The sequence below is a fragment of the Symphodus melops genome, assembly GCF_947650265.1.
Source record: "Symphodus melops genome assembly, chromosome: 7".
NCBI classification, from domain to species: domain Eukaryota; kingdom Metazoa; phylum Chordata; class Actinopteri; order Labriformes; family Labridae; genus Symphodus; species Symphodus melops.
The window spans coordinates 21,876,660-21,903,527 of NC_136697.1; the positions used below are offsets into that span (position 1 = coordinate 21,876,660).

Genomic DNA, 26,868 nt, shown 5'->3' on the forward strand with positions numbered 1-26,868 from the left:
ATACCGATACCAGTGACAGACGTCACTCCTGATAAAGCCTTGAATGCAGTATTGGCAAGTCTGTCAGTAAATGTGGCAATCTGATAGCATCATTTATTCCCCCTAAATTAATCTTAAACCTTCATCGTTCATAGGCTGCATAAAAAGACTGACGACCTGACAACTCCCCAAAAGTGTGGCCAAACGTTTTGGAGCTCCGCCTACAGACTGCAGTCAAGGTCGTGGGCTATTCCTCTTCTGTTAACAGACACGGGTCAAACTTTAGAGTCAAAACATGTCTAAATAAAAATGTCAAACTGAGTTCCTGTCTTTAGATTTACTACTTCTCATGGTAATCAATGTCCAGTGATTCATTCATGTAAAAGTTTTAGTTTTAAAATTGTGTTTTGATGCTAGAAAAAGGGGTACAATGCAGAAATGAGTTTCTTATGGCGCAGTGTGTGCACCAGATCAGCAGTATTGAGGAGGAATGCACAGAGAAAATAAACAAACCCTTACAATAGTCACTGGAGCATGCGCCTCTGCTTCAAGCTGACATGAGATTCTGTTCTGGCCTTGAGGGATTTTTCCATTCTTTATATGCAGTCAATGGCTACAGCTCATTCTCTGGTGACAATAATGAGGAACTACACTGTAATGGAAGCTGAGACTGTAATGTGAGTCAAAGCTAACAAAATGCTAGCATTCAATGTTTTTCCACAATTAATATGTACTGTATAATATGTTTGATTTAAGTGGTATCAAAGGGGTACATGCTATACTCAAGTCAGAATATAGGAAATCCATCTTATCAAGGTAAGAAGGTATCAGAACATCTCATGTAGAATTATACAATATTTAAATCTCACAGGTGAAAAAAAAAACAACATTCAAAAACCAAAAAAAGGCACAGATTCAATCATAAAGTTTGTGGCAGAGCTGATGTGGTGCCACACATCTTCATCCCGTTTCAAGGAGAAAATAATCCAGTCACAAACTGCACCTTCCCTCTAAAATCCCCTCTGTAAAAGCTCCCCATTGACTCCCTCGCGTCCTCAGATATCCAGCGGTGAACACACTGTGAGGCCTCAGAAGATGTGTTTGAGGTGTTTAATGCCATACGTCTTGAAAAACACCATGAGGATTAGAGTCCACAGGCCCAGGATGAAGCCATCAGGAGGATGCCAATCTCTCTGCTTCGGTTTCTGGAGGGAGAAGGAGGAGGAGCGGAAAGAGGAGGGAGGGATGAGGTAAAGGTGAGGTGAGGATGAGGGTGGAAAGCAGGAAGAGAGAGAATGCAGTTAGAAATAGTGTGTATATTTCTCCTGTTGAAGCGGCGGCTGATTGTTCCGTCATTTACACCGGCAGGCAGGAGTCTCACACACACACTTCATCCCTTTGTGTCCACTGTCTGCTGCCTCACACACATAAACACAGAAGTTTACAGAAAGAGCGGGTGGTAAGGCTCATCAGTACGCCTCCCCTGTCTTGTGTACGTCCCTTTCACTGCCACATCATCACTTTGTGTACGATTATACTTTTAAATCTCCCTCGTATTAAACATGCATCTCACAAGGAGCACATTTATATGCTAATGGAGCAACAATATTCCGTGGAGAGATGAGATTTAACCTCTAAAAAAATATCTTTCTAACTCCTTCCGCTGGTGACAAAGCCATAGATAGTCTGTGAGGACGCACTTAGAGATTTCTGTTATCCCCCCGCTACACAAGCAGCCATTATCCCGTCATGAAATCACCACTCAGAAAAGGGATCCCCCAAAGCCAAACACCCCAGGATTTGGCAGAGAGGACGAACACACAGAGGGAACGTGCACCAAGTCTGTGCGAGTCACACTGTACACACACATCAGCCCGGCATACAAACACTCTCTCTCTCTCTCTCCAGAGTGATACTACAGGACGAGTGTACATTTACTGTCTCTGAAGTAAATCCACATCGGCTCACACATCTCACACACTGCAGAGGGAGTTCGAGACACGCTGGCATCAGACTGACAGGCCCTGAAGGATAAGACAGTGGTGTGAAAGCTCAGTCAAGGGTCCAAAAACTATTACCCATGAACCTGGAGTGACTACATCTTTAAGACAAGGTGCAAAGTTATCCATCATGCAGCCCGGGTGTGGGTTAAATCAAGCCTGTGTTAATTCAAGTTTCGAATAGAGAGTGGGAAGGCAATAGAGCATTATTAGTTTCTAAACTTTTATTAGCTCATATTTTAGAAGGGACAGTATAAAAAAAAGGGGGATAATTCATGACAGCACCCTGAAAGTGAAGTCAGAACATTCGGAGAAACTCCTTGATGAACAGCTTAGTTGACTAATGTGTCTCCTGCGGTGCTGTGTGCGGCAGATAAGCAGAGTAGAAGAGGAAGTTCAGTCCATTTTCCTTCAGTGGATGTCCATTCAGCACAAGAACCTGAATATCAAGGCCCAACCAGCTCAGCTCCACTCCACCATCTCAGGCTACTAATGTCTTCCCCAGCACAAGATGTCAGCGTCCGCTGCAGGGAGCGATTTAGCTTCCAGTTTTCGACACAAGGAAAACTGTTGTTCATCTTATAAATAGTGTCAATAGACAACGTCAGCTTGTGGATGACTGTTATGAAGACTCAAGTTTTGAGTCTCATGATGGACGAAGAGGATGTAAAACCAATAATTGTTTCCACTTAATAGTTCAGGGAATTTAGGTGATTTTTTTTTTTTACAATATCAAACCTCATTATTCCATTTGTTTGATTATTGAACTATTCCGTATCCAACAGATTCAGCTGGTGATGAAGCTCAGAGCAGATATTTTTCAGGACACAAAAACTGGAAGAACTCTTCAGGATTTAGAGAGTCTATTTTTTCACTTTAGCAGCTAATAAAACGCACATTGTAATATGACTGACTAACTGGAAGGCTACTTGATGTTTTCAACTGTAAAATGTCACCAGTCATCAGGACTGTAATCTATAAGTAGATTGATTCGGCACAGCTGAAGCGGTCAGCTAATATTTTGCTGAATTTCACATCTTCTGAGAAGTGCAAAACTGCTGAATTGGCATATGTACAGTGGACTCTTTTGTAGAAACTGGCAGCTACTGTCGAGTGTTAAAGGATCTGAAATTACCACCCACTAAGCACCAAATGCTAGCTCAGTCTTTGGCAGCCTAAAGTCTAAAACGGCAGTTATATTCCTTTTTTTTCCCCCTCTCTCTCCCGGTATCATTTCTTTGAAAGCTTGATCTCAGACAGGCTTCTCAGTGGCTGACCGTCACGCTCCTGCTACACAGCTCTACTTGTTTTCCTGTGAAGAGCGGGGATCATGAAACTGACCAACTGCATATTGTTAAATAACACCATGCACCCGACTATCCATGAAAACAGGCATGAATCCATGTTTTAAAATTTCTAGAAATACTCGATAACAATTTCCAGTGAGTGTGGCTGCGTACTGAAGTCTGATTGTGTCTTCTCAAGGCCGTTTTTTCAATCCTAACTCGAGGTTCGTGCACAGACACTGCAGATTTCTAATGTAGGACGGGGTGCTGGATAGCCTTGCGGTTATGAAGCACACCCTATGTACATAGTCTCTTCGCAGTGACCATGGGTACAAATCCGACCGCTGTCCTTTGCTCTGTGTCATCCCCCACTTTCTCCTCCCAACACTTCCTGTCTCTCTTCAGCTGTCTTATTTCTAAAAAGGTAAAACGGCCAAAAAAATAACCTTTAAAGAAATTATGAAAAAGTAAACAGAGAGAGCAGAGCAGGAAAATTGAACCACAGCTTACTTGACATTTATCTAACAGCTCATTCAAGTCAAATCAATGGAGCTTGGTGCAGAATGCTAAAGTGGAGAGGTTTGCATCAGCCCTCGGCCCTCGTCGAGTCATAGCGTGAGACACATTTAGGGCTGGAAGTCCAAGGCAAAGGGCTTGTGATTTAAAGCTGCAGATATTAGCTTGTATTTTCTGCTCATTCTCACACTTTATTGGCCAACGCTGGCAGGGCATAAATCGATTCGGAAGGAGAAAAAAAAAAAAAAACAAGACAACAGTAGTGGAGATGAGCAGCATAGATTACAGGCCCAACGTACACTATTTCTACAGTAGGTAGTGTCGGACAGAAATCAAGCTGTGGATGCAGTGGAAAGAGCGCAGTGCTTCATCGGACAGGCAGTGAGCTGAGGAGATAACACGGGAAGGAAAACAAAGCGTATTTTACAACCCTGAATAATGGGAGTCAACATGAACATCTGACCGCCAAGGTTGGAATATGTTCTATCATGACATGAGAAATATCCTTATTAGTTTCTTCTCTTCCAGCAGGTTGACAGCGGTATGACTAATAATAATAATGATGATAATAATAATAATAATATTACACAACCAAGGGCTGAAAGAGGAGACCTTGGGTGTTGAAAGCTAGTAGAATTAAACACCTCTGGACATAAACCGCTGTTTTAATTCTCCTCATCTTACTTCTTTTTGGATGAATAATGTATAGGGATGATTCCTTACAATGATTTTTGTCTTATCTGGTTATATTAAGGCTTAGACATTTGCATTATTAGTCATTATACAGGGTTTAGATTATTTGACTAACTTGGGGGACGTGCATCTTTAGAGTAGCCACTGAGCCTACTGCAGGTTTTTACAGCCAATGTGAAACACTAACAAAATTCCTAAAGCTAGAAAAAAATATCCTGTCTTGTTTTCTTAGAGAAATGTTCCCACTGAAGGTCAGGAATTGAAATATAAAACATTGTAGAGAGCTGTCTCCCTCAGCCCCCTCCCCCCTCCCGGAGTGGATGCACTTGCAGGTTGCCATGTCGCAGACACAGAAGCTTCAGTGTTTAGCCAGCTCTGCATCAGTCTTAAAACATCTCTACATTTTACAAAAACATCTCCAATATATCTCCTATAGTTTGACCACGTTTCTGCTCGTAGAGCTTTTTAAAAAAAATAAAGAAGCACATGCCGGTCTGGACAGTGGTGACCCGTCTGTTCTAGTTAAGCTGAAACAGAAGCTTCTCCCAATTAAATCTGCCAGCATGCTTGAGTTGTCATCGTCCATGTTTTTCAGGTCAAATTGACACAAAGCTTAGACAGCAGTGAGCTGTCCCATTGAGACGCGGCTGTAATCAGATGAATCCTGACCTGACAGTTTAGACTGTCACTGCACGGTCACTGGTTTTAGACAGCACGAATCATGTATTCACTGAGGGATTTTAATTCCTGCTCTGACTACATGCAGATTTGTGTTACATAACAAAGTTTGTGTTGGAACATTTTTCTTAGCTTCAGCCTTGGTGACAAAGTGACCATCAAAAAGACAAGTATAAGAGCTAAGGGTTAAACGGCTGGAGGACGAAGCAGAGCTGGGACGTTTATTAGAAACGACTGGGAGCGTGTGGCCACTGGGGGCAGTTGACCTCCATGGCGATGGTGAGCAGAGGTCTGCGTGACTGTGACTCTGTGTGTGAGCATGTAAATAAGTGTGTGTGTTAATCCAAGCCCCTTGGGTGAGAAAGAGCAAAGGGGGACAGATCGACTGTGACAGGAGCGCCACGTCAGCAGAGCCGGAGGAGAGAGGAGCATATGTCAAGATGGAGGAGAGGGAGAGAGACCATCGCAGAGAAAAGATGGTGATGACTTAACATTTTCGCTTAGTGACATTTAATCAACTATTTATCAGTTTGACGATGGGATCCAATGTTTAACTTAGACGAGGACATCAGTGAAGACAGATTTTAGTTCAAACTTAAATTAAAAAAATATTAATACCAAATGATATGATTGTTACTGAGGTCTTACTTAATAATGGCTGTAAGAAACTAAAAGTACCTCAGTGTTAGTAATAATGTTATCAAGTTCTCACAGTGCAACATCAGTCTTAAAAAATCTAAATGAATTGTTGAATTAAGACATCGCTGTGAATTAATGAATATTTTGGTTCCTTAAAAATCGCCAATGCAGCCAGCAGGGGGAGACTTCATGGTTCAAGTCTATGAGAAAATAAGTCTGCTTTTCACTTGATTTTCTATCAAGTCAAACACTCAATGTTGTTGAGACATTTTTGTAAAGAATTATGATTGTAATTATGGGGGAAGAAGATTAAACAGGCTAAGATGGAAGATTTAGTGCTCGAAATTGGCTTTAAATCAACAAGTATCCTCCCTTTCATCCATATATGGTCACTTATTGCTCCTGTAAAAAGAGCTGCTTTTTGCTTTAAATGGAATTCTAACAACCTGAACAAATGTTTGCTTACACACAGTTATTAAGAAGTTTTTTATAGGACAGTCTAAACTTTTGGTCAGAAACAGCTTAAAAACATTTTTGGCAACTATACATTGACGCTCATTGACTGTAGATAAAATCCAACCTTTTTACAGAAGTCAAACATATCAGTTATTTCTACCAACAGGAAATTCAAGGATTCAAATTGTAAATGTATGAAGTGGATATTTTTTCTTGATGTTAAAATAAAAGTTAACCCATATAGAGTATACTGTAGATATGATGCACACATCTGTTAACCCCCTCTTTCACAATAAAAGTCAAAACTTCTTATCTCTGTGATCCAAGGTAACATCAAATCGTTTCTTTTGTCTGAATGAACAGCAGTCGAGCACATGAATTTTAATTTTATTTAACCTTTATTGAACCAGGAAGAGAAACTCTTTGAGATTAAAAATCTCTTTTTTAAGAGTGTCCTGGAAATCCTCACATTTGTTAAGAAGGAAATAGTTTCTGGAACTTTTTTGCTTAATAAAATAATGAATGAGTTAAGTTTTTTGATTTAGAGTCAGATAAATTATAGCTTCAATGACAAAATGATTTCAGGCTGCTGGTAACTTCTTCTCTCAATAAAGCCTCTGAAAGCGACTCTAAAGAGACTTACTGTCACATAAAAAGAGACTCTCAGTGAATCACAGGTAGTTTAAGAAATAACTTTTTTTCATGAGATTTTTTAAAAAGACACAAAATAAAAAAACCTAGGAAAAAATAAAATGAGAAAAGAGAGGAAGTACGAAGAGAGATGGGAGCAGAAAACATGCGAGTGTGTGCTGACCTTCACTGAGAGAACCATTCCAATTGTTCTGCCAAGGACAAGAACTGAGACTGGAGCAGCCTGCCTCCATTACACACGCTTTGTGTCGTGCATTCAATTCACAAGAAAAATCAATTAACGGCTTCCCACCTGATTGATTGGAGCTAATTAACATGACCATGCAGGACGCTAATGGTCATTCAGGGAGGTCTGCAATGCCCTGCCAAACTGTAGCACGCCAAGGTCAAACCTGCAGCAAGTCAATGATGTACAGAGCGGGAAGACAGCACAGCAGACAGTGTGCACAGCCAGGACCCTGCACACTATCATCTGGAAGAAAACACTGAGACAGTGCAAGAAGACACTGTGCAATTGTTCCTCCTATTTGTGTTTCTAAACTGAATGATTTGTAAAAAGTGCAACAGACAGAAAAGGCTAAAAAGTAAAGGATATATATTTATAATTCAAGTTAAAAAAAGGGGGGGGCAGTACACTAAACAAAAATGAAAAAAAGGAACATCACGGCTTAAATATCATAGGCAACACTATGTTTACTGCAAATGAATATTTCTAAACTTGTTCTTCTTGATTTTTATCTTCAAGCTGTTCATTGTCTGTTTGCATGCTCGATTGTCTTGATAGTACAATGTCCCGTTTGGGTAACCTCCATTTTATACGTTTTGTAACTTTATGATGGCGTGCTTTCTCTCTTCCAAAAAGAGAGATATCAATATCAATATCATGGGAAAGTTTATACACAGTAAGAGACGCATGGTTTGTGAAAATCAAGGTTGAAACTATTGCCAATTTTTAAATAACAGATGAGCTGATACTGATGTTATTTCTTTGTTTTTTAAAGAAGCTATGTGATGTGTTTGAAGAGTTCCCTCTTCTTGAATAGCCTCTTCTCTGAATCAACAGTTAGCTATGCTACCTTGCCAGCATTAAAGAAAAGTGTCAGTATGGATACAAATGGCCTACTGAAATCAGTGCATGCCACATTATTGGACAGACGCTTGTCAACAGAAACGATGTCAGCCGATACTGATGTTCATGCGACATATTGGTGAACTCTACTTTACATGAACAACAATCCTGACATCCGCTCGAAAAGTGTCAGAGTAGCAGACTGAGTGAGGGTCGAGAGCACAGCAGGGAGGCAAAGCTTTAATTTTCTGTGTTTTCATTTTCATTTCTCTCGAGCCATATGGTGTGAGGCGTCAAGCTGGCAAAGGAACAAATAACAGTTTGAAGCCAGAGACCAGGACGCAGACAGAGCGAGGTAGGAAACGGGTAGAAAACACGAGAGAGAGGAGCTTCTTTTAGTTTGTTTCAGGATGGAGCATATTGTGATTAGGCATTGGCAGCGTGATGAGATGTGTGCGGTTGGGAAGAAAAGGTGTCAGGAAGAGGGGACTCACCCCGTCACCAGCAGCGAGTCGACTGCCAACAGTGACAGGGCATTAATCAACTCCTCACATACACACAAATACACAATGAGGTGAGGTTTGTATACAGACGCTACGCAGCACAGCCTTATATATCCACTGTCACTCACTGTGATGACTTTTCTATTTACAAGCCGTCCCCTGGTCTCCTCGCAAAATGGAAAATGTTTCTCTTAAGAAAATAAACAGACAGAAATCAGCTAGACACCACTTGGGAACTTTTAGACATCAAATTCTATGAGATTCAATCAAATGGTGTTCCAGTTATTCAGATGAGTGCGTCAAACCAGCAGTGACAAAAGGCCGCTGCCGAGTCGGCGAGAAAAACAAAGATATCTCCGGGGGAGTCTTGGTTACAACATGACAGCTAATCAAAAAACAGGAGAGCTGTCAATAAGCTCATGTGGACATTGGTCATTCTGCTGCACTGCAGATGGATTATGGTGAGGAGGGGAGAGATGACTCAGTCCGTCAGGACTCCCATCTTCAGCCCAGCAGGAGTGCGAGCCGATAATCGAAATCGCTGGCAGGGGTCATCGGGTAGACGTGGATGTTTGTGAGTCGTACGTGTGGATGCATTTAAAAAAAAAAAAAAAAAAAAGAGGACGGGAGGCTTACAAAAAAAAAAGAGAGACAGAAACATAAAAAGATGCATTCAAAGAGTTTAAAAAAAAAAAAGAGACAAACAGAGAGAGAGATTTCAGAAGCAAACGAAGCAGACACCAAAAAGCTTAATGAAGTATGTTGGTGTGACTGCTACTGTGGATTGAAATTTTATGGGAACATTTTACGGTTCAATGTTAGATAAGAAGGGGGCAGCAGGACCACAACTGACCCATGTTTCCCAGACTTTCAATGCAGTTCTGAGTGTCAATTTCCCAGAGTGCCTCAGGGCGCGTACACCCCACCTCTTCTCCATCACTATAGTCAATAAGCCTCCGACGGAGCTCAGGCCCGTTGTCAGCTTCATTCTTCTGGGCCGACTGACTGTGACACCTTTGTTCGCGCTGAAGCCGATGTACGACAGGGACTTTTTCCAGCAGCGGCACCCGAGGATTTTTTTTAGATGTATCAAAATAAGAATTATCTTTTACTCGGTTCAGCTGGTTCTGACCTTTACTAAAAACACCAATTGCTTCGTTTCTGTCAACATAGTGGAGCTAAACGTCACACTCACATGTGGTCGCTGAAATGTGAACAGAAGCCTCTCTGACAGATCCACACTGCACATGTTGCTGACAATTTTTGTTGGAGGAGTATGAATTGTTTTTTTTTTTGTTTTATTTACATAGCTCATAATGGAAAATCTTACAGAACGACACAGAAGCAGAGACTGTTTTGAATGCAGAGCACGACGCTCTTACAAGTGCAATGAGAAGGAATAGGTGTTCATTTGTGAAGGTCAGTTCGACTGAAAGCCACAATCCATTTGGGAATGAGGTGAATGCACAATTCCACGCCAAAAAGCAGCCTATCCATTTCTGGTGGATTTCACGGTGGCCCCTGCACGCTGAGACCAGGAGACACTTGCATTACACAGTTAGAGCCGTCACCATGGAAACAACACAATGAATTTGTTGGTGGATGTCGCACGGAACTTTCTGAGTCCAAATAAAGGAGGAGTGTGGACACACTTCAAATAGAAGAAGCGACAACGCTAGGAGCCTGAATGAACAGCTGCCAACGCAAAAAGAGACGAGGGGGAGAAAAAAAAAAGGTCATCACATGGTCTTCAGTGTCCTCAACTAACCCTGAAGTCTGCTCGGGTCTCTTACCTGATGGATGATCTGAGACACAGGCAGCTGATCCACGTACAAGTATGAATTCTTCTCCTTTTCCAGCTCTCCATTCACAAGACTGGAAGAGAAAACACAGAACAGAACGGTTTAGCGTTTACCTGAAGTCTATAAACTGGGCTTTGGAAATATTACGCTTTCACAGTGTGAGACGCCATCATTCAGTGAGGATGAAAAGCTGTCAGGAAGAGGAACAGACTCCAGTGTCTCTGTTGGCAGAGAGTGTAAAGCAGAGGTGTCTATGATTGACAGATCATTTCAAAGCCGAGTCAATGATATGCAGCGCAAATTAAACCATTTTTCCTCTTGATAAATACAAAAAACAAAAAAACATCCTGTGAGAAAAACATCTGAGTGACAATAATTGATGTGACTGGAAAGGATTGAGTGTATATCATTACGGAAGGGTAAAAGACAAAACAAATCAAAACAACAGGAAAAAAAGAAAGTTGTACTGCATCTACGATCGATGTTTTGAGAGCAACATGTTCTAACTTTAGCTAAGTCTGTAAAATGTTCAAACTCCCAGATCCCCTGAACTACCCACAATGCACTCTGCGTTTTGGTGAGTTTTCCCGAAAACATGTCTGAACTTGTAGCAATCAATGAAAGTTAGAGCGAGCTTCAAAGTCAACTCCATTCCTCATGTGATATTTGCTGAAATGGTAAACAAACGATCACGGCTGATGTTTTCAAATTCAGTTCCGACTGGCATGCAACATGTTTCAAACTGCAGCAACTTTTTCTCAGAGAACCCGAATGACCTCATTCAGTCTGTGCTACTAACATAGGAGGGTAATGATAAAGAGTCCATCTTTTGAAATCAGTCACATATTTTTGCAAATTACACTTCACCATGTTTTGAGAACACCGCGTCCCCAGCGCGTCTACAAAACCCTAAATTATGAGAAAAGTTCATCTTTACCCGGCTCAAATATTTATAAAAAAGAATGAAGAAATTCTGTCATCTGTAGCAGCTGTAAGTCTGTAAAAACTTCGACCAATGTCGGATGACGATTCATTTTTTATAAACCAACCAAGCCTCTCTACCTTATGCATGCACGAGCCCACACTCAGAGAATGAGCTGAAATCAGCTTCTGGACCAACGGCTTTTGAGGGAGCACAGAGGGGAGGGGGTGAGTGAATACGGAGAACGGAGAGGATGCTATTTTCACAAATTACCAACACTGCCTTTAAGTGACGGATGTCTCAAAAGATAAACAGTGCGTGTTTGTTCAAGAGGTAACAAACTCACAGAGTGTTCACTGAACTGTAGAGGCAACATTTCAGAGAAAGCAAAAAGCACCGCTGAAGAACTGTGTATGTGTATCCCTGGGTCCAAGGCCAGTTTACAAGGACGAATAAACTGTTATCAAAAGAAACCGCTCGGTTTACAAAGTCAAAAGATGGACCATTCTGAGCCTTTAAGAAGCTGACCTTAAAACATAGGTGACTTGAATTCAGAGCACTGAACTAAAGCTCACAGCGACAGCTACTTGGATTAAAGCAGAAAGTTGATGCTGAGTGTCTTACTCAAGGACTCTCAGAAAGGTCACAGCTTGGCAGTTGATTGATAGACATTAATTAATGTGAGGCAAGATGTATTAAACCTGCGACCTTTCAGACACAGAACCATCATCAGGACTCTCCTGCTTTCATTGTGTCCTAAAGTCCATTAAAAAGCATTAATGAGACACGCCTTCACACTGTGTTACATTTTATATCCTCACACAATTCATTTAGAGTCAACCCCACGTAAACTATCCTGCTGCTGTACACACCACCAAATGTACTTTAAAAAAAATGTAACAGCGGCTATTGTAGGAGAATTACCGAACCTGTTTTAAAATGACAGGATTAGAGCGAAATCGTCTTGAGAGGCACAAAGTATTCAGTCAGACAAAGCCCCCAGAAAACGTTTAAATAAGACTCATTTTCTGAAATGAAACAATATGAATACGATACTCGTCAGGGAAACATTTTGCTTGGTTTGGATATTGCAATAAGCCTAATTCTACACGTCTGAATTGGATTTTGAACAGCCATTACAAGTGCTGAGCCTCGTTTGAATGTTACGTTTACAAGCTGCAACGAAGAAATGCCACTCACTGCAGCTTTAAAATGAACCACAGCAGAGCAAATTGTGAGGAGCACATTTGGTACAAAGGTGACTTGGAAGGTGTGTTGCCCTTATATATGTTGAAAAAATCCAATTTGCTCTGAAGGATAAAGTGAAGGACTTTTTTTTTTTTCCCTCTTTGAAGAATCCTGTTTACCACACATCCTTGGTATGATCTGTAATTTATGTATCTTTTAATGCATGTGTGGTATTTTTTATAATGAATGTGTTTCTTTGATTTTATTACGTCACAGTATGCTTAGTTAAATATGCGTTCCTGTATTGTATTTTAACCATGGTCTGTTGGGCTCGATAAAAATTTTTTTTTTTCTAAAATCTAAATTTCAAAATGACATCAAACTTGTAAACACAGTTAATAAAATATGTGGATCCAACAGTAAGGCGGAGAGAGCTTGTGTTCTTCTATGCTGTTTCTCTGCAGCATCACAGTTTGATAAGAAGTCAGAAACCTGGAGCTTCAGCTAAAGGTCAGCGTGGAGTGGAGGTTCCCCCGAGTGACTGTCTTCTTCTCAAAGAAAGATGGGGTCAGACAGCTGCTGACCAGCGTGGCTCTTCTCCAACTGCTTGCTGTATGAAACAAGCTGCTGCTTCTTCTTGTTTCTTTTTGTCTTCTTCCCTTCACAATACTTTCTCCCACATGTTCTCTCTGGCTTTTGCTCTTTTGTCCTGCCTTCTTTATTTCTGTCTTTGTTGCTTTCTATTCAACTTCCCATTCTTTTTCTCACCATGTCGTATGGCAGGAAGGGAAGGAGAAGTTGGACTCACAGACAGAGCAGAGACAGGGAAAAAAAAAAAAAAAGAGCCGGGCTGCCAGGCGGGTAGACGAGCTCCTGCTGAGCCCTGAATGTGCTCTCGGCTCTTTTTGCCACTGGAAACATGTCACTGAATGCACCACAGATCCCCCCCTCCATCCTCCTTTTCACTTCGCACAAGAGCTGAGCTCTAATTCAATTCAAACCACTTTCCACTTTATTTTCCATGAACTGACTTTTGGAGAGGATTTTCAATCCACTTAGCTGATTCTAATGGATGTTGCTGCCCCTCCTCCACCTCCAGCTCTGTATCACTGCTGTCTCCAGCTGCCATCTTTAGGTCAAACAAATTTCCTTTTAAACATCTGCTCTACTAATCACCTGAATTTTTTTTTTAGAGTCTATCCACAGCTGCAGGTCACAAACGTGATTAAAATCACTTAGCTACTCGATTGGATATGACTTGAGTTTTAATTTGATTCTGATTATCATCCTGGGACACATCTTTTTGGTCAACAAGAACCTATGGCTGTCATTGAGCGACGAGACGTCATCATTACACTATTAAGCCTATGTTTAATGAAGAGCAGTCCATTAAAATGTCCTCTCCATCAAGTGTAATTCACTTAATGGAAGAGCCTGTTCTGATGTTAAAAACCCCCCTCCTGTTTAGAGATGAGGGAATCAGAGAGGCATGAGAGCCACACACACACACACACACACACACACACACACACACACACACACACACACACACACACACACACACACACACACACACACACACACACACACACACACACACACACACACACACACACACACACACACACACACACACACACACACACACACACACACACACACACACACACACACACACACACACACACACACACACACACACACACACACACACACACACACACACACACACACACACACACACACACACACAGTGATCTGTGATCTTGTTTTGTCTTCGGGGAACACTACGAGCTCACTACAACTCATTTTCAGGACCTATGAAAGGCTATTACTTCATTTCACCTGTGCTGTCTATGCAGTGGGATCATAATGATGCCACAGCCATTATCTTTACCTGGATATTTTCCCCTTCAGGTGTGTGTTTTTTTGTTACATCTTTCTTGTTTGTCTGTATGAGTTGGTCCTTGGTCCTCAATTTGACAACGAGCTCAAAACATTAATAATCAGGCATGTGACCTTAAAAGGACAAATACGCAGGAGAATACACAGAATGCAGAGCAGGCCATAGCACATATCAAAATGTGATTTGCACAACGAATAACCTGGAGTTGATGTTATATTGCAACAACAGCTGCATCCTAAGCTACGTCTGTTAAACGCCAGTAATCAGTTTCATCGTGTCAGATGAACTGAAGACACCCAGCACAGGAAGTGTTTCACACGTGGGGTCTAAGGGTCCTCCTCTAGGACATTTTTAGCAAACAACTTCATTTCCTGCCGTTCGGTGAATTCTTGAGCTGTTATTGCTGACTTTTTCGGCAGTATTTTCTGATATTTATTTACTCTTCTGTCCCCTTTGTGTCATCAAGGAGACTTTCATTCATTAACTGCACATGCACTCTGAATTGCCTGGAGTCTAAAACCTGCTACTGTTTATAAAGAAACTTGCCTTTGCTTTACAAGCTAGTAAGACAGAGAATCTTTGGGTGTCTCACAATTTCAATTCTTGGGGGTCACGATTCGATTCATCTGGGACACTGGCTGAATTTCTTTCTGCTCTTTTTGGCATTAATCTGAGTTAAAGAGCTAACCATAGCACTTTTGAAAGTTAGGAATCTATCTAACATTTCTCCACCTCTACAAACCACTGGACAATATTAGAAGTTCTATGTTTGAAAGCCTAAAAGTAGCCTCAGTAAATACAAGATTTACTTTAGTGTCATTCTTTGCATCTATTGTCATTATTATTATTATTACATTAAAGACATAGTTCAAGCATGCCGTCCTGTGGAATGAAACAAGGAGACCACTAAAGTCAGCATTCAAAGTTTCAGGAGCACACCTTGACTTTTCTTCTTCGTATGTTCCCACCTTACTCGTCTCTCTCCGAACAGTAAACATTCAGATTTGATATGATTTGGTACCACTATGAAAGCGGCCTGAATTAGATTTTAACGATTACGTTCCATTTAAATTATGTTGTTTAAAAACAGATCATCATCATCAAACAGGAAAGGTGACAAACAATTTGACTTAAGAGTACCACAGGAAATCAAACCAATAAAAGCAAGAAGAAGAATAAAATATATGAACTAAAAATAATCTAAAAGCTTGAATTCCTACAACCATTGGTCAACAATTAAAATAAAAAAATAAAAAATCTGACTCAGGAGCAAAAAAACAAAACAAACATCTGAGTGGTTCACTTAAGAAGTGAAACTACATTTACTACATGAAACTAGAGAAGAGCCTCAGGAGAATGTGCATGTTTCATCAGAAACACTCAAACACAACGAAGTTCTGTTCATCGTCATATATATAAGGAGAAAAAGAGATTTTTTTTTAGGAAGCTGGAACCAGAACATATAAGGTGAATCTTTGAATGACTGCCAGGTATAATTCTCCTGATTGACTAACGGATCAATCAACTTCTTTCCCCCGCCGCCTCACAGTGAGTTGAATCCTGTCCAGAGCTCACTTGTGTTGTTTTAACCACAATAACATTTTTTTTCTTTTCTATAATAAAAGTTCAATTGGCTTTTAATCCTTTGTTTTTGGTGCATTAAGCAGTTTTTTTTTTCCTCTGACAGAATTTCATCAGCTCTGCGCAGAATTCAATTCAGTGTATAAAGTGAAGAAAATAACAGTGTTGTAATCTGATATAGGCCAACATGTTGGCAACAATATCCAATTATATGATGTCAGGGAAAAGAAAAATAACATTTGTGAGCTGCAAGATTATAAAACTTTGCTTTTTTTTTTCTTCAACATTTTACAACTCAGCTGTATCGAAACTTTTTGTGTGTCATCCAGCTGTTATATTGTGAAGCTACATGGGGGAAACTGGGGATCAAACCCCTGACCTTCCAGGTGAGTGACGACCGACCCTCCGGACAGAGCCACAGCCGGCAGTATTAAAACCAGCAGTCATTCAGTCACCTTCAGACAAACATGTAATAACATCATATATACAGTATCATCAGATGTGCTCACTGTAATAAAAGTCAGTGTTCCTTCAGAATATAATTCTACACTTTGTTCTGTATTTTCTAGAGGCAAAACCACATAAATGTGAAGAAGAGCAAATATGTATCACCCACAACGCAGCCTCCACAATCGAGCTGAACTGTCTTTATATTGTGATTACGCGTTATTCTTAGAAGTAGAAAGACACCACTGGTGGGTTCATCAGTAAACTTTCCCTCTTCACGAAAATGAAGCGATTGCTGCTTTCTTACATCAGATTTGCAGATAAAACGCTCTCGAGGACTGAATCAGGGCAACACGTCACGTGTGGTTCTTTCTGTGCTGCTTCGTTCAGCAGGCACGATGTGTTGGCCCTAATCAATAATAAAGTAATCGGGGAAGTAGTGTGCAATGACTCACTAGCCCGGGGCCAAAACAGACGATGACTAAAATCGGTGTGACAATTGCCTCTAATTACTAATTAGCATCCGACCACATTGGATTCTTTGACTTTAATATCTCCCAGTGGTTCAATTAAATCCCAGCTTAATGAAATTAATAGAAGTGGGGGAAGCATAACCATGAATAAGATTTAAATTTACATCCCATCTGTTTGTAGAACATAGCGGTCTATTCCTCTCACGCAGCCTAACGAGTAAATATACACAGCAGTGTTTGTAGTTTGGTGCATTAGCTGTGTGTTTCCTCAAACCACGGGTGTTTGTCATTATTATGGGATTAGTGGCTCTGGGATCTGGCTAATATGAGAAGGCAAACAATATGTCATCAGACACAGAGGATGGAGAGGAGTGGTGCGTTTGACAGCTCTCTACAGCCATCTAGTGGCCACATGTATTCGTCACAGCCCGTCTCTACCAAAGGCAAAGACGGCGTGCGTTAAATCAATCGGATGCTTTTTGTCCCGTTCACCACATGGAGGAGCTGCAGGCAATCCATCAGAAACACTGCTCTCACTCGATATCACTTAAAATGAGTTAGTGACTCACAGTCACAACCATAAATGTCCATTGATGATCAGAGCATTAAGTGGTGGTGATTAGTACCAGCAGGAAATACTATTTAAATTAGCTTCACTATCATCTCAAACATCAGGGCCATCCATCAGCTTTTGAATCTGTTTGAAATCCCTTCATTTGCAGCTCAGGACAGCAGGCCAGTCACAGCCATACCCACCCTGTGATTTAGTCTCTTAAGAACACAGCATTAAGATGAATATCACTGCCGACAGATGCTCTCAGTGTTATTTGAAAACCAAACATGAAAAGAATTCGGGCTGCAGCACTCCGGTAAAAACAAAAAGTGAGACTTGCCACAATTAAAGATTAAACATCCAGTTTGTATCAAAGCAGCTCAAGCAGGACTTCACTGAAAGTTACAAACTTCCTTGAGGATTACTTTTGCTTTTTTTTTTGGAATACTGTATTTTTATTTGTATTACAGTATACTGTACTGAATATTGTATTTTAATGAACTGATGAATTTGATTTTAGTGTTTTGTTGTTAATTGTCCACTACAGCTGATTTCATTTCCCTAAAGTCTACCAATCAGGTGACATTATCCGATCTACCTTAATGAAATTGCGATGACTAGAATATATGAGGATTATGAAAAGACATGCTTTCCCTTCTAAAGCACTAGCTGTTGTCCACAGCTCCAGTTTTGCCCCTTGCACTGATTGGATCGATGGTATTTTACCTCCAGTATATTTTATTATTCCAGACCTCAGACATCAGTCACCCCAGTGGAATACGCTTATTTAAAGGTGTGAAACCAGTCAAGTGGCTGGGCTATGAGGAAAAAAAAGGAAGAAGACAGTTGCAGTTTGACTTTAATGACAACTCAATCGACCTCGGGTAAAGAACGTTTTCTACTCCCGGACTGGTTGTTCAATAGTAAAATGATCATTTAAAACTCGGATGGATGAAATCTTGCTCAGAGGAAAAAACGGATTAGGTAAATCGGATAAAATCAGATAATCCAGTCTTGTTTTTCAGGATTGGGTTTCATCCAAAAAACTCTGGATTAGCCTGATCCCAGCAGGCCTGATTGAGGAAGGATCACAGGAAGAAAATGTAATAAAGCGTTTAAGTGAGTAAAAAAAAAAAAAAATCCACGACAGTACCTGGCCGATCCTTTAGTTGATGTGCTTATCAGTCTGCTTTTATATACTGGGGTTTTTTTATACTGGGTCTTAAAAAAATATTAAAAGTAAGCAAAAAACACTTTTCAGAAATGTCAAATACGAACAAACACAACTTACTTCTGCTCCACTGTCTTGATGGGTTCGGTCAGGTTGATGGTTTCCATGGTGATCTCGACTTTGCGAACGCTACCAAAGAAATCTGTGATGAGGACGCTTCCCGGGTCCCTCAAGAAAAGGTCCGTACGGTGGCCTGGAGTGGACACGCACTGACTCTTTGGACATACTCTGAACTGAAAAAACAGACAAAACACAAGCATGCACTTACTGTGATAAACGCCACATATTTACATTAGAGCTGTAGAAATATCTAGAGCATATTAAATACTGCCAGTGGTGCTGTCAAGAGATTCAGCATACAGAAGAGTAAATAACATGGTGTCCAACCCTGAAACCAAGACAGAGTCGGTTTTAATAGAGAGTGTTTGGGAATTTGTGTCTCCTTCTTTATAGCACAAACAGCAAGCAGCTGAATTCGGCCCGACGTGGCTCAAGTGTAGGAGGTTTAAAAAAAAAAAAAAAAATCAGTGAGTGGAGATGATGAGAGGCATGGAGTCTAATTTGTGCACGTCATTAAACATTTTAAGCCTTTTCCATGCCCTCATGTTGCCCCTCTTCTTTAAATATGTGATTCCTCAGCGTGTTGTCCCATTTAACTCTCCGCTTGAAGAAAAAAATTATTATATATATATATATATATATATATATATATATATATATATATATATATATATATATATATATATATATATATATATATATATATATATATATATAAAATAAAAATTATATATATATATATATTTTTTTTTTAACCAAGTTAAACGTTTTCTCCATCAGAACAGGACTTCAAAAACACATGGAAGCACTGATGGAAGCTTTGAATGGGAGTTGGTGGCGATTTCTGCTCTTTCAAAGGGTTAGTGAAAAGCAGAGGGATACAAAAACAAAAGACTAACTTGCAGGGGCTCGTCTAGGAAATCTATACTATTGATCCTTAATTCCACAAAATGGCACCAGAACAAAGAGTGCATCTATAGAAAACGGAAAATTGGCACTCAGTCCAAGCTCAATCAATCTGCTCTGACTTAAGCTCACTATTCTTCCCAGAGTGAGGATTGGAGGTTTTTTGATTGTGGCTCCTGCGTAGAGGCTGAGTGGAAGGTGAGGATGAGCGGGGATCCCCGAGGCCTGTAGATCTCTGCAGGAGTGAAGAGGATGAAAAGGGACTAGAGAGATGGAGTCATGGCCGAGAGCAGCATGAAATCCACCTTCACCTCCATCGTGTGTCAAAGGCCAACCTCCCTAAACACAGAATCTGGTATTCTGCTTCATGTGTAGGATTCCTGTGAGCCTGTGTGACTTTCATCTGGATCCTTTAGGACCAGAAACTTTCAAACACGAGGCAGAAGAGGAGGGCAGAGCAGGACGGATACGCACTCACTATTTTAGGTACCAAATCCCAAATGCATACAAAGGAACAGAGACACTTTTCAACAATTCATAGGCTACAAAAAATAACTTGTGTGAGTGTCAGTTGTGTTCAAAAGATAAATGAATCACTATCAGAACCGAACTAAAGCTGCTCATGTTGTCTGAACTAAATCAAATGATAAATCAAAGTAATGATAAGTGTGTATTAACAGGGTTATTAAACATCCAGCAAATGTTTGACATGTGTGCTTATGTAATTAACCAACATGACTGTATTTAGTTATTTAGTTCACTTTTGATCGTAGTTCTTGTGGAAAGGTAAATAGAGGGTTAAAATGAAGATGTATACTGAATCATTGATGTGCCATAAGAACGTTCACATAAATAAGACAGAGAGAGTGTACTGAGACAAACACAACACTCATCATTGTACATCAGGATCTACTGGTGTCTGCATGGCACACTAATACTGAATCAATAAGTGATTAGTAACACTTTATTTGTTGAGAAAATGTTTTTTCTATTTTTAATAAAACTTTAACTTTAGTTTTGAACTGGTGGTTTGAAAATATTCCAATAAGTCACATTGGGCTCTTTTAATCGTGTTTTTTTTCCCTACATTGAACACCGAATCACATTTAAAAAAAATAAACATTAGCTGCTGCTCTACACATGAACCGTGACGTTGGGTGGAATAAACATCCTCACCAGGTCGTTCATGTTGGATTTGCTTGCAGGGTGGATGTCCTCCAGAAACTCCAGCAGGTAGAAGGTGTAACGGTCCATCAAATGGACCCCAATGGCTAAATCTGGCTGGTGCTAGAAGAAGACGGAGAGGAGAAATATTCAGAAGTATAAAGCAACAGGATTAAAAAAACGATAACAAAATATATATATAAAATAAAGTTTCTCATAAAATATGAGCAGTGAGTAAAATAATTGAGCAATTTATTTTTTCCACTTCAGACACTGAAAAAAACGTTCACAGTAGAAAAAACTTATTTCTGTCAGTTGTTTATCAGATGGCACCAAGCTACAGTAAGTGAACACGCTAAAGTAAGTCATAATGGTTGATTAAAACTTTGAGTGTTGATGTTTCGATTTCAGGTGAGTTTTTTCTAAAAAAAAAAAAATCAACATGTACACTTGACCATAAACATGGTTCTATATGACGGACACCTAAGCTACATATTGCACTCTAAAAGTTAGCAACCAAAGCATGACATGATCTATGTCAAATACATGGAGACACAGGAGCAGCACTGTGATGAAGCGTAGAGCTGGTGAGTTCTCTTCCTGTTAGTGTGATAAGAACTGTCACGAGTTCAAACCATTAGCTGTTTGGCTGCATGTCTTAAATTATTGAATAACTTTGAGTTTAATCTTTTTTTAAGATGGTGACTAATTATTAAACATTATACAACAGTTAGAAGTCTGAAGTCTGCATCGTCAGCCACAGCAGTGCGTATGTTCACATCACATCAGTGTGATATTGCTTACAAACCCTATCTTACATATCCTGCTGACCTCACCTTGCCGAAGTGGAAACATTCACAAACTGAAGAAAAAAAAAAGGACCTGGAATAAAGTCTTGTTCACTAAACCTTCAAACTTCCCATTTTGTGAACTAAATGTTTTCTGTGGTGAGTTCTATTATTAGAGCATGGTTTTCATCTGCACTGTGCTATTGAACCACAGTGTTTATTTAACAACCTGAGAGATTATTTTTAAATTAATTTATTTCTAATCAGGGTAGAAAAACTCACCGACAGGGAGTCCTCTCCAACCTGACTGCTGGCCAAAGCCATTAGGTTTGGAGAATAGAACCTCTCATACATGGAGGCTCCCTGACAGGTATCAATGATGAAGAGCAGCTCGTTGTACCTGGAGACACACACACACAGTTTCATGCACAAATATAATCACACAAACACACGATTGTACACTCACCAGAGGAGACACAGCTGGGATATCATTCATTCATTTGTACCAATAAAATCTGGTACCAAACAAAGCTCCTAACCATCTTTTACACTGCAGTTGCCATGGTGACCAAGAAAAACCAAAAGCTCCATTCAGTTTCTCTCACACACCCACGCACATAGCTCTTTCCTCCCGTTCTCCCTCTATTAGAAGACAATCCTACTTTAACTTCCACTCCTAGTTCAGGTCAACATGATGAGGCTTTTACATCCAGTCGTCTGGTCTGAGGTGGTCTGGGGACAATGGAGGAAGGTGGCCAAGTATCTATGGTGACTGTAATTTAGCAGATCAAGCTGCAATTATCACATGAGCATCAAAGCTGGCGTCACTAAGGCCATTTATTCAGCCTGCAGTAAATGACTGTAACCCAGACGCTCTCCATTGATATTTTTGGAGGACAATAGAGGAGCTGGTGGCAGAGAGCCGGGTCATTAAGTGTCTGGCAATTTACAAAGTAAACACGGCGGCACCTAAAAAAAGGACCGCTTTCTATTTATGCAAAAAAAGGTTGGAACTTGTGTTGATTACACCGCCTCCCTTGATGTCATGGCATCACGGTATGCTGCTTTAGTTTATTACGTCGGACATCTTTAAAAACGAGTAACACTCAAATAAATCTCAGCAGAACTGACCCTGGACTGATCATTTTACAAACTGTGGTTAAAGCTGCAGTGAGGAACTTTTGATTTGTGTTATGGACAAAGAGCTACATTTGATCTCTTCACTGAACCTCTTCAGTGGTTGCAGAGTTTTCTGACAGAGGATCTTCTCCTGCCATTGTAGGTTTGCTTTGGAAAAGGTTTTTTAAAACAGTCTGCTTCTTTAGCGACGTTGTGTTGTAAAGAATTAAATACAGAAAAATTCAATTGTGTCCCCGATAGTCTGGTTTGATTTAGTGGCTCCTAAGAGGCCATAAGTATTCATTATAGACCGTTTTATAAACATTTAAAAGAAAACTATGTGTTTCTTGTGCTTTTCTTAACAAAATGGTACAAAAAAATACATATTTTTTTTATTCTTATTGTTATGTCGTTTATCATGTTGTTTATTTATTTACCTTCTTTTCTGCCACATCTGCTCAAAAGCATCAGCCAGCTCCACATTACTGATCTCCTCGGAGTCCTGGAACTTCAGAAAGCCATTCCCGCCATGGCCTGTTTAACAAACACATGCGATCAATAATTCATTCATCTGTGATTCAGAATGCAAATATGATATATAATGCAAAAATATAAAACATGAAAAGGGCTGGGAGCAGCACAAACTACAAAGAAGGGATATGAAATGATGCAACAGCAGAGAGGACTGTGGCTAAATTCAGCCATGAATATTTAAGAAAAAAGAAATTGCTGCATTAAAAACGAGTCTTTGGACTTTAGCCATCTTTAAACATCTTTAAACAACATTTCTTTATAATCATGTGCAGTACCTTCATGAATATACAGTAGATTTTAAAAAAAAAATAATTTTTATTTCTTTGCGAAGAAAAATAAATTATAGAACTAAAGGTGACCACCTCTTTGCTGTCATGTCAGGATTTGTATCACTTCATGTGTGGCAGCAAGTAATAAGAATGTCTTTTTTCTTCATGTGTGGTTTACTAAAGAAATTCTGAGTCAGCAACTAAAAACGTGATGAAATGTTGAAATGTAGATTAAAGGCTTCCCTTGTAGAAAAGCTACCCATACTTACCATCACACACTCATCATCACAGTACCAAGGCTGTGTTGTTTCCTCTATTTACCTGTCAGGTATATGAGGATGTTGCTTCGGTCATCAGAGAGGAGGCGTTTGGAGCGTGGCGTGCTCGGCGGGAGTCTTCCAGTCAAAACACGAAGGAAGTTTTCCACTGTCACCTGAAACAAAGAAGGACAACTTAACCTGCGTCGAGCAGTACTTCTGGGTCAGTGCCCTGCACATAGACAGATGGGCACGAGTCATGAAAACTTTTTATCAATCATACCACATGTTCCACAAACTAAACTTCACATCAGTGGGATCAATTTAAAATCACTATTTTATCAAACTGAGAAAAACTGGAACTCTTCATAGAAAGAAACCTAATTGTACAGCGTTTTCAGACAATAAATATTGACACCAAGATATACAACTTTGAAAATCCTGAGGCAGAAAGAAAAAACAGCTGACTGGCTACGAAAGATATTTAGAAAGAGTTAAGTGGAACTGCTTGCAATCTGAACACACCTCATATCCTCGGTAGTCCACCTCCACATCGTCACCGTACACGTTCAGCTCCATGTTTTTGTGGCTGAACACTGTGGCAGGTTTGGGGTTTCTATGGTTACAAGCCATGTCATCGGCCAGCATGAGGACTATGTGGCTGGAAAAGAATAAGAAGGCAAAGGCCATTTAAAGTTAATACACCTGAGAGTATGTGGAAGAAGAAAAGCTGTCTGTCAAATACATGTCCATGGCTAATGTAAAAAAGTGACAAACTATTATTAACATGATATTTATTCAGTGTCTTCATCTTGCAGAGGATTTTTAAGGAAACAGCCTGCCTGATTGTAAAATAAGATGTATTTCTACTATAGTGAAACTAAAATGAGCTTCATGTTAGCCAGGAGGTTCTAACTGTATGCACATCATCTTAAGTTTGTGTACCCTAGTAAATGATTAAAAAAAAAAAAAGATTTCAAATATTAATGCAGCACATGTATGGCACTTTTTCTAGTCTTCTGACTACTTTAAGCACTGCTCCACGACATGTCACATTCACACCATATTCTAACAATGATGTCAGACTCTGATATGTTAAGTGAACTATCCATTCACATGTATCTGAATCAGCAAGGACCAGGGGATCAACTATCTATCTCTCTATCTTCTAACCCGATTCTACAAGTCATGCCAGAGACACAACACCCCTCCCAATGTTAAAAAGAAACACTTATTTTTACCTGTAAACATCAAATACATATATTAGTTGTATCGGAATAAACCATTAAAAAGCAATAAAGGAGACACAGTAAGAGTCACCTGTCGGGTATGCCCAGCCTCTTAACACTTCTGTAGACGGACAGAGTGTTTGCCACATGACGGTAGTTAAACCAGAATCTAGATGTGCACACCTGTGTATCAAATAAAGAAGGGAAAATGCGTTAATCATCGGTAAATCAGACACACACATTAAGTTTTGCTGCTGTCATCAATACAGAAAATCAATGCAGATCTAGCATCATGTACCCCGGATGTATCATGAATGAATACTAACCAGAACAGCCCAGTTGTTTGTATGACCACTGCTGAAGAACTGCGCTGCTTGGTTCTGAGAATAATGTGAAGAAAATTCAATAAACACATCTGTATTTTAATCGTGTTTGTGCACAGAGAAGCAAAACAGACTCATCACCCAAAACAGCTGGTATGACAGCACAGAGGGCTAACACGAGAAAGGCATTTTACGTCATACAGCAATTAAAAACAAAGACGTTGGCGGTGCATTTATAGCTGTACGTAACAAATACAAACTCACCTCGATGTTGCTGCTGTCCGCTAATATGTATGTGGACCACAAGCTCAGTAAAGTTAATATTTTCATTGTGTAGCACTGTTAACTTTCAGAAACAAGGAAGTGAACACTAGTGGCTCCGCCCACTATCTATTTCCGGTAAGAGACGCTTCAAAATAAAATCTTACATGTTGAGGAGGTCGAAAAGGAAAAAAACTTACATTTTAAATGAATAAAATGAGTGTCAGATCCAAATAAGCTGCTGTACCTCGGCGTGATATGCCAAGACTTAGTTTGACAAAACTTTTAGACATTCTCTTTTAAAACACCATATTTAGCCAATACATGTAAATGGAATAAAGGTCAGGAGCATAGACTGTAATGAGATATTATTTACAGTCTACAGTCAGGAGAATACTCTAACATGGTATATCCCAATCGAAAATACAGAGCACTTAAATCTTTTGGTTTTGTCAAACGTTTTTCTGAAGCAATCACAGATACATATAAGTTATATGTATGAGAAAAATAAATAACATACAAGGTACATGTAAGTCAAGACATTAATATAAGTAGCCCAAATAAGTAAATGGATCTGAATATTTATTTTTTTGAGTAATTTTGTTGAAAAAAATATTATTTTAGTAAATTCTTAATCAGGAAAAGTTTCAACATCATTGCTCTTAACTTCAATGACAAAAAAATATTTTTAGATTTTCCTTTCACTCGATCCAAATTTGAAATATATCAAAACTTTATCTTTAAACGTCCTCTCAAGTTTACCGTTAGGAGCCTTTGTAATGAGAAGTGACATGACAATTAGAGGCAGCAGATGTTAAATGTCATGTCACTGCAGAAAAGTGCAAGAGTCTGGCAGCCCTAGAGATGAGTATAAAAATACTTTCCATGTAATTTTTCTTCTTGTAAATCATACAAGCAACAAGCCCACAGCGCGGGAGAAAAGCAGTATTAAATTGGTTCTGACACTCTGCAGGGCACCTTTACAGGTCAACAGACCACTATAAATTCTTCAGACGTCTTCTACCTCTGCTCCTTTTTGCAGAATCATTAACTCGGCACAGAGTCCATCATGGTAATGCCTTCTTACAAATACATCACATTACAAATAAAAAAAAAGCATGCATAATATTTCAGCAAACTAGTCGGCAGTCACATAAATCTAATCATTATTCCATTTCGAATCCATAAATTAGCATTTACTGTCCCCAATGACTGATTCTTGCTCATTCATGAATTTGTAATCACTAACAAAGTGATGTTACAGAACTAATCTAATGATGTTCTGAGACATAACCAACTGGTCAACAGGATCAGTTGCCTTCCAATCCTATGGGACAAATCAGGAAATCAAACAGGCCTTACTTGTATAACCTAAAAAGGCATTT

The 26,868-nt window shown here is 39.7% G+C and overlaps 1 protein-coding gene across 1 annotated transcript; it reads right to left on the reverse strand.

Moving 5' to 3' along the window:
• Window positions 1-853: 853 nt before the first annotated feature.
• On the reverse strand, window positions 854-25,628 carry pigk (phosphatidylinositol glycan anchor biosynthesis, class K). Its single transcript, XM_079347722.1, has 11 exons — window positions 25,487-25,628; window positions 25,226-25,279; window positions 24,991-25,082; window positions 24,196-24,331; window positions 23,735-23,846; window positions 23,048-23,144; window positions 21,774-21,891; window positions 20,716-20,826; window positions 18,634-18,806; window positions 10,264-10,345; window positions 854-1,184 (listed from the first exon to the last, which is right to left on the reverse strand). Exons 1-11 carry the CDS (start codon window positions 25,550-25,552, stop codon window positions 1,068-1,070), a joined length of 1,158 nt encoding a protein of 385 aa, XP_079203848.1. The 5' UTR covers window positions 25,553-25,628; the 3' UTR covers window positions 854-1,067.
• Between the last annotated feature and the right edge of the window lie 1,240 nt (window positions 25,629-26,868).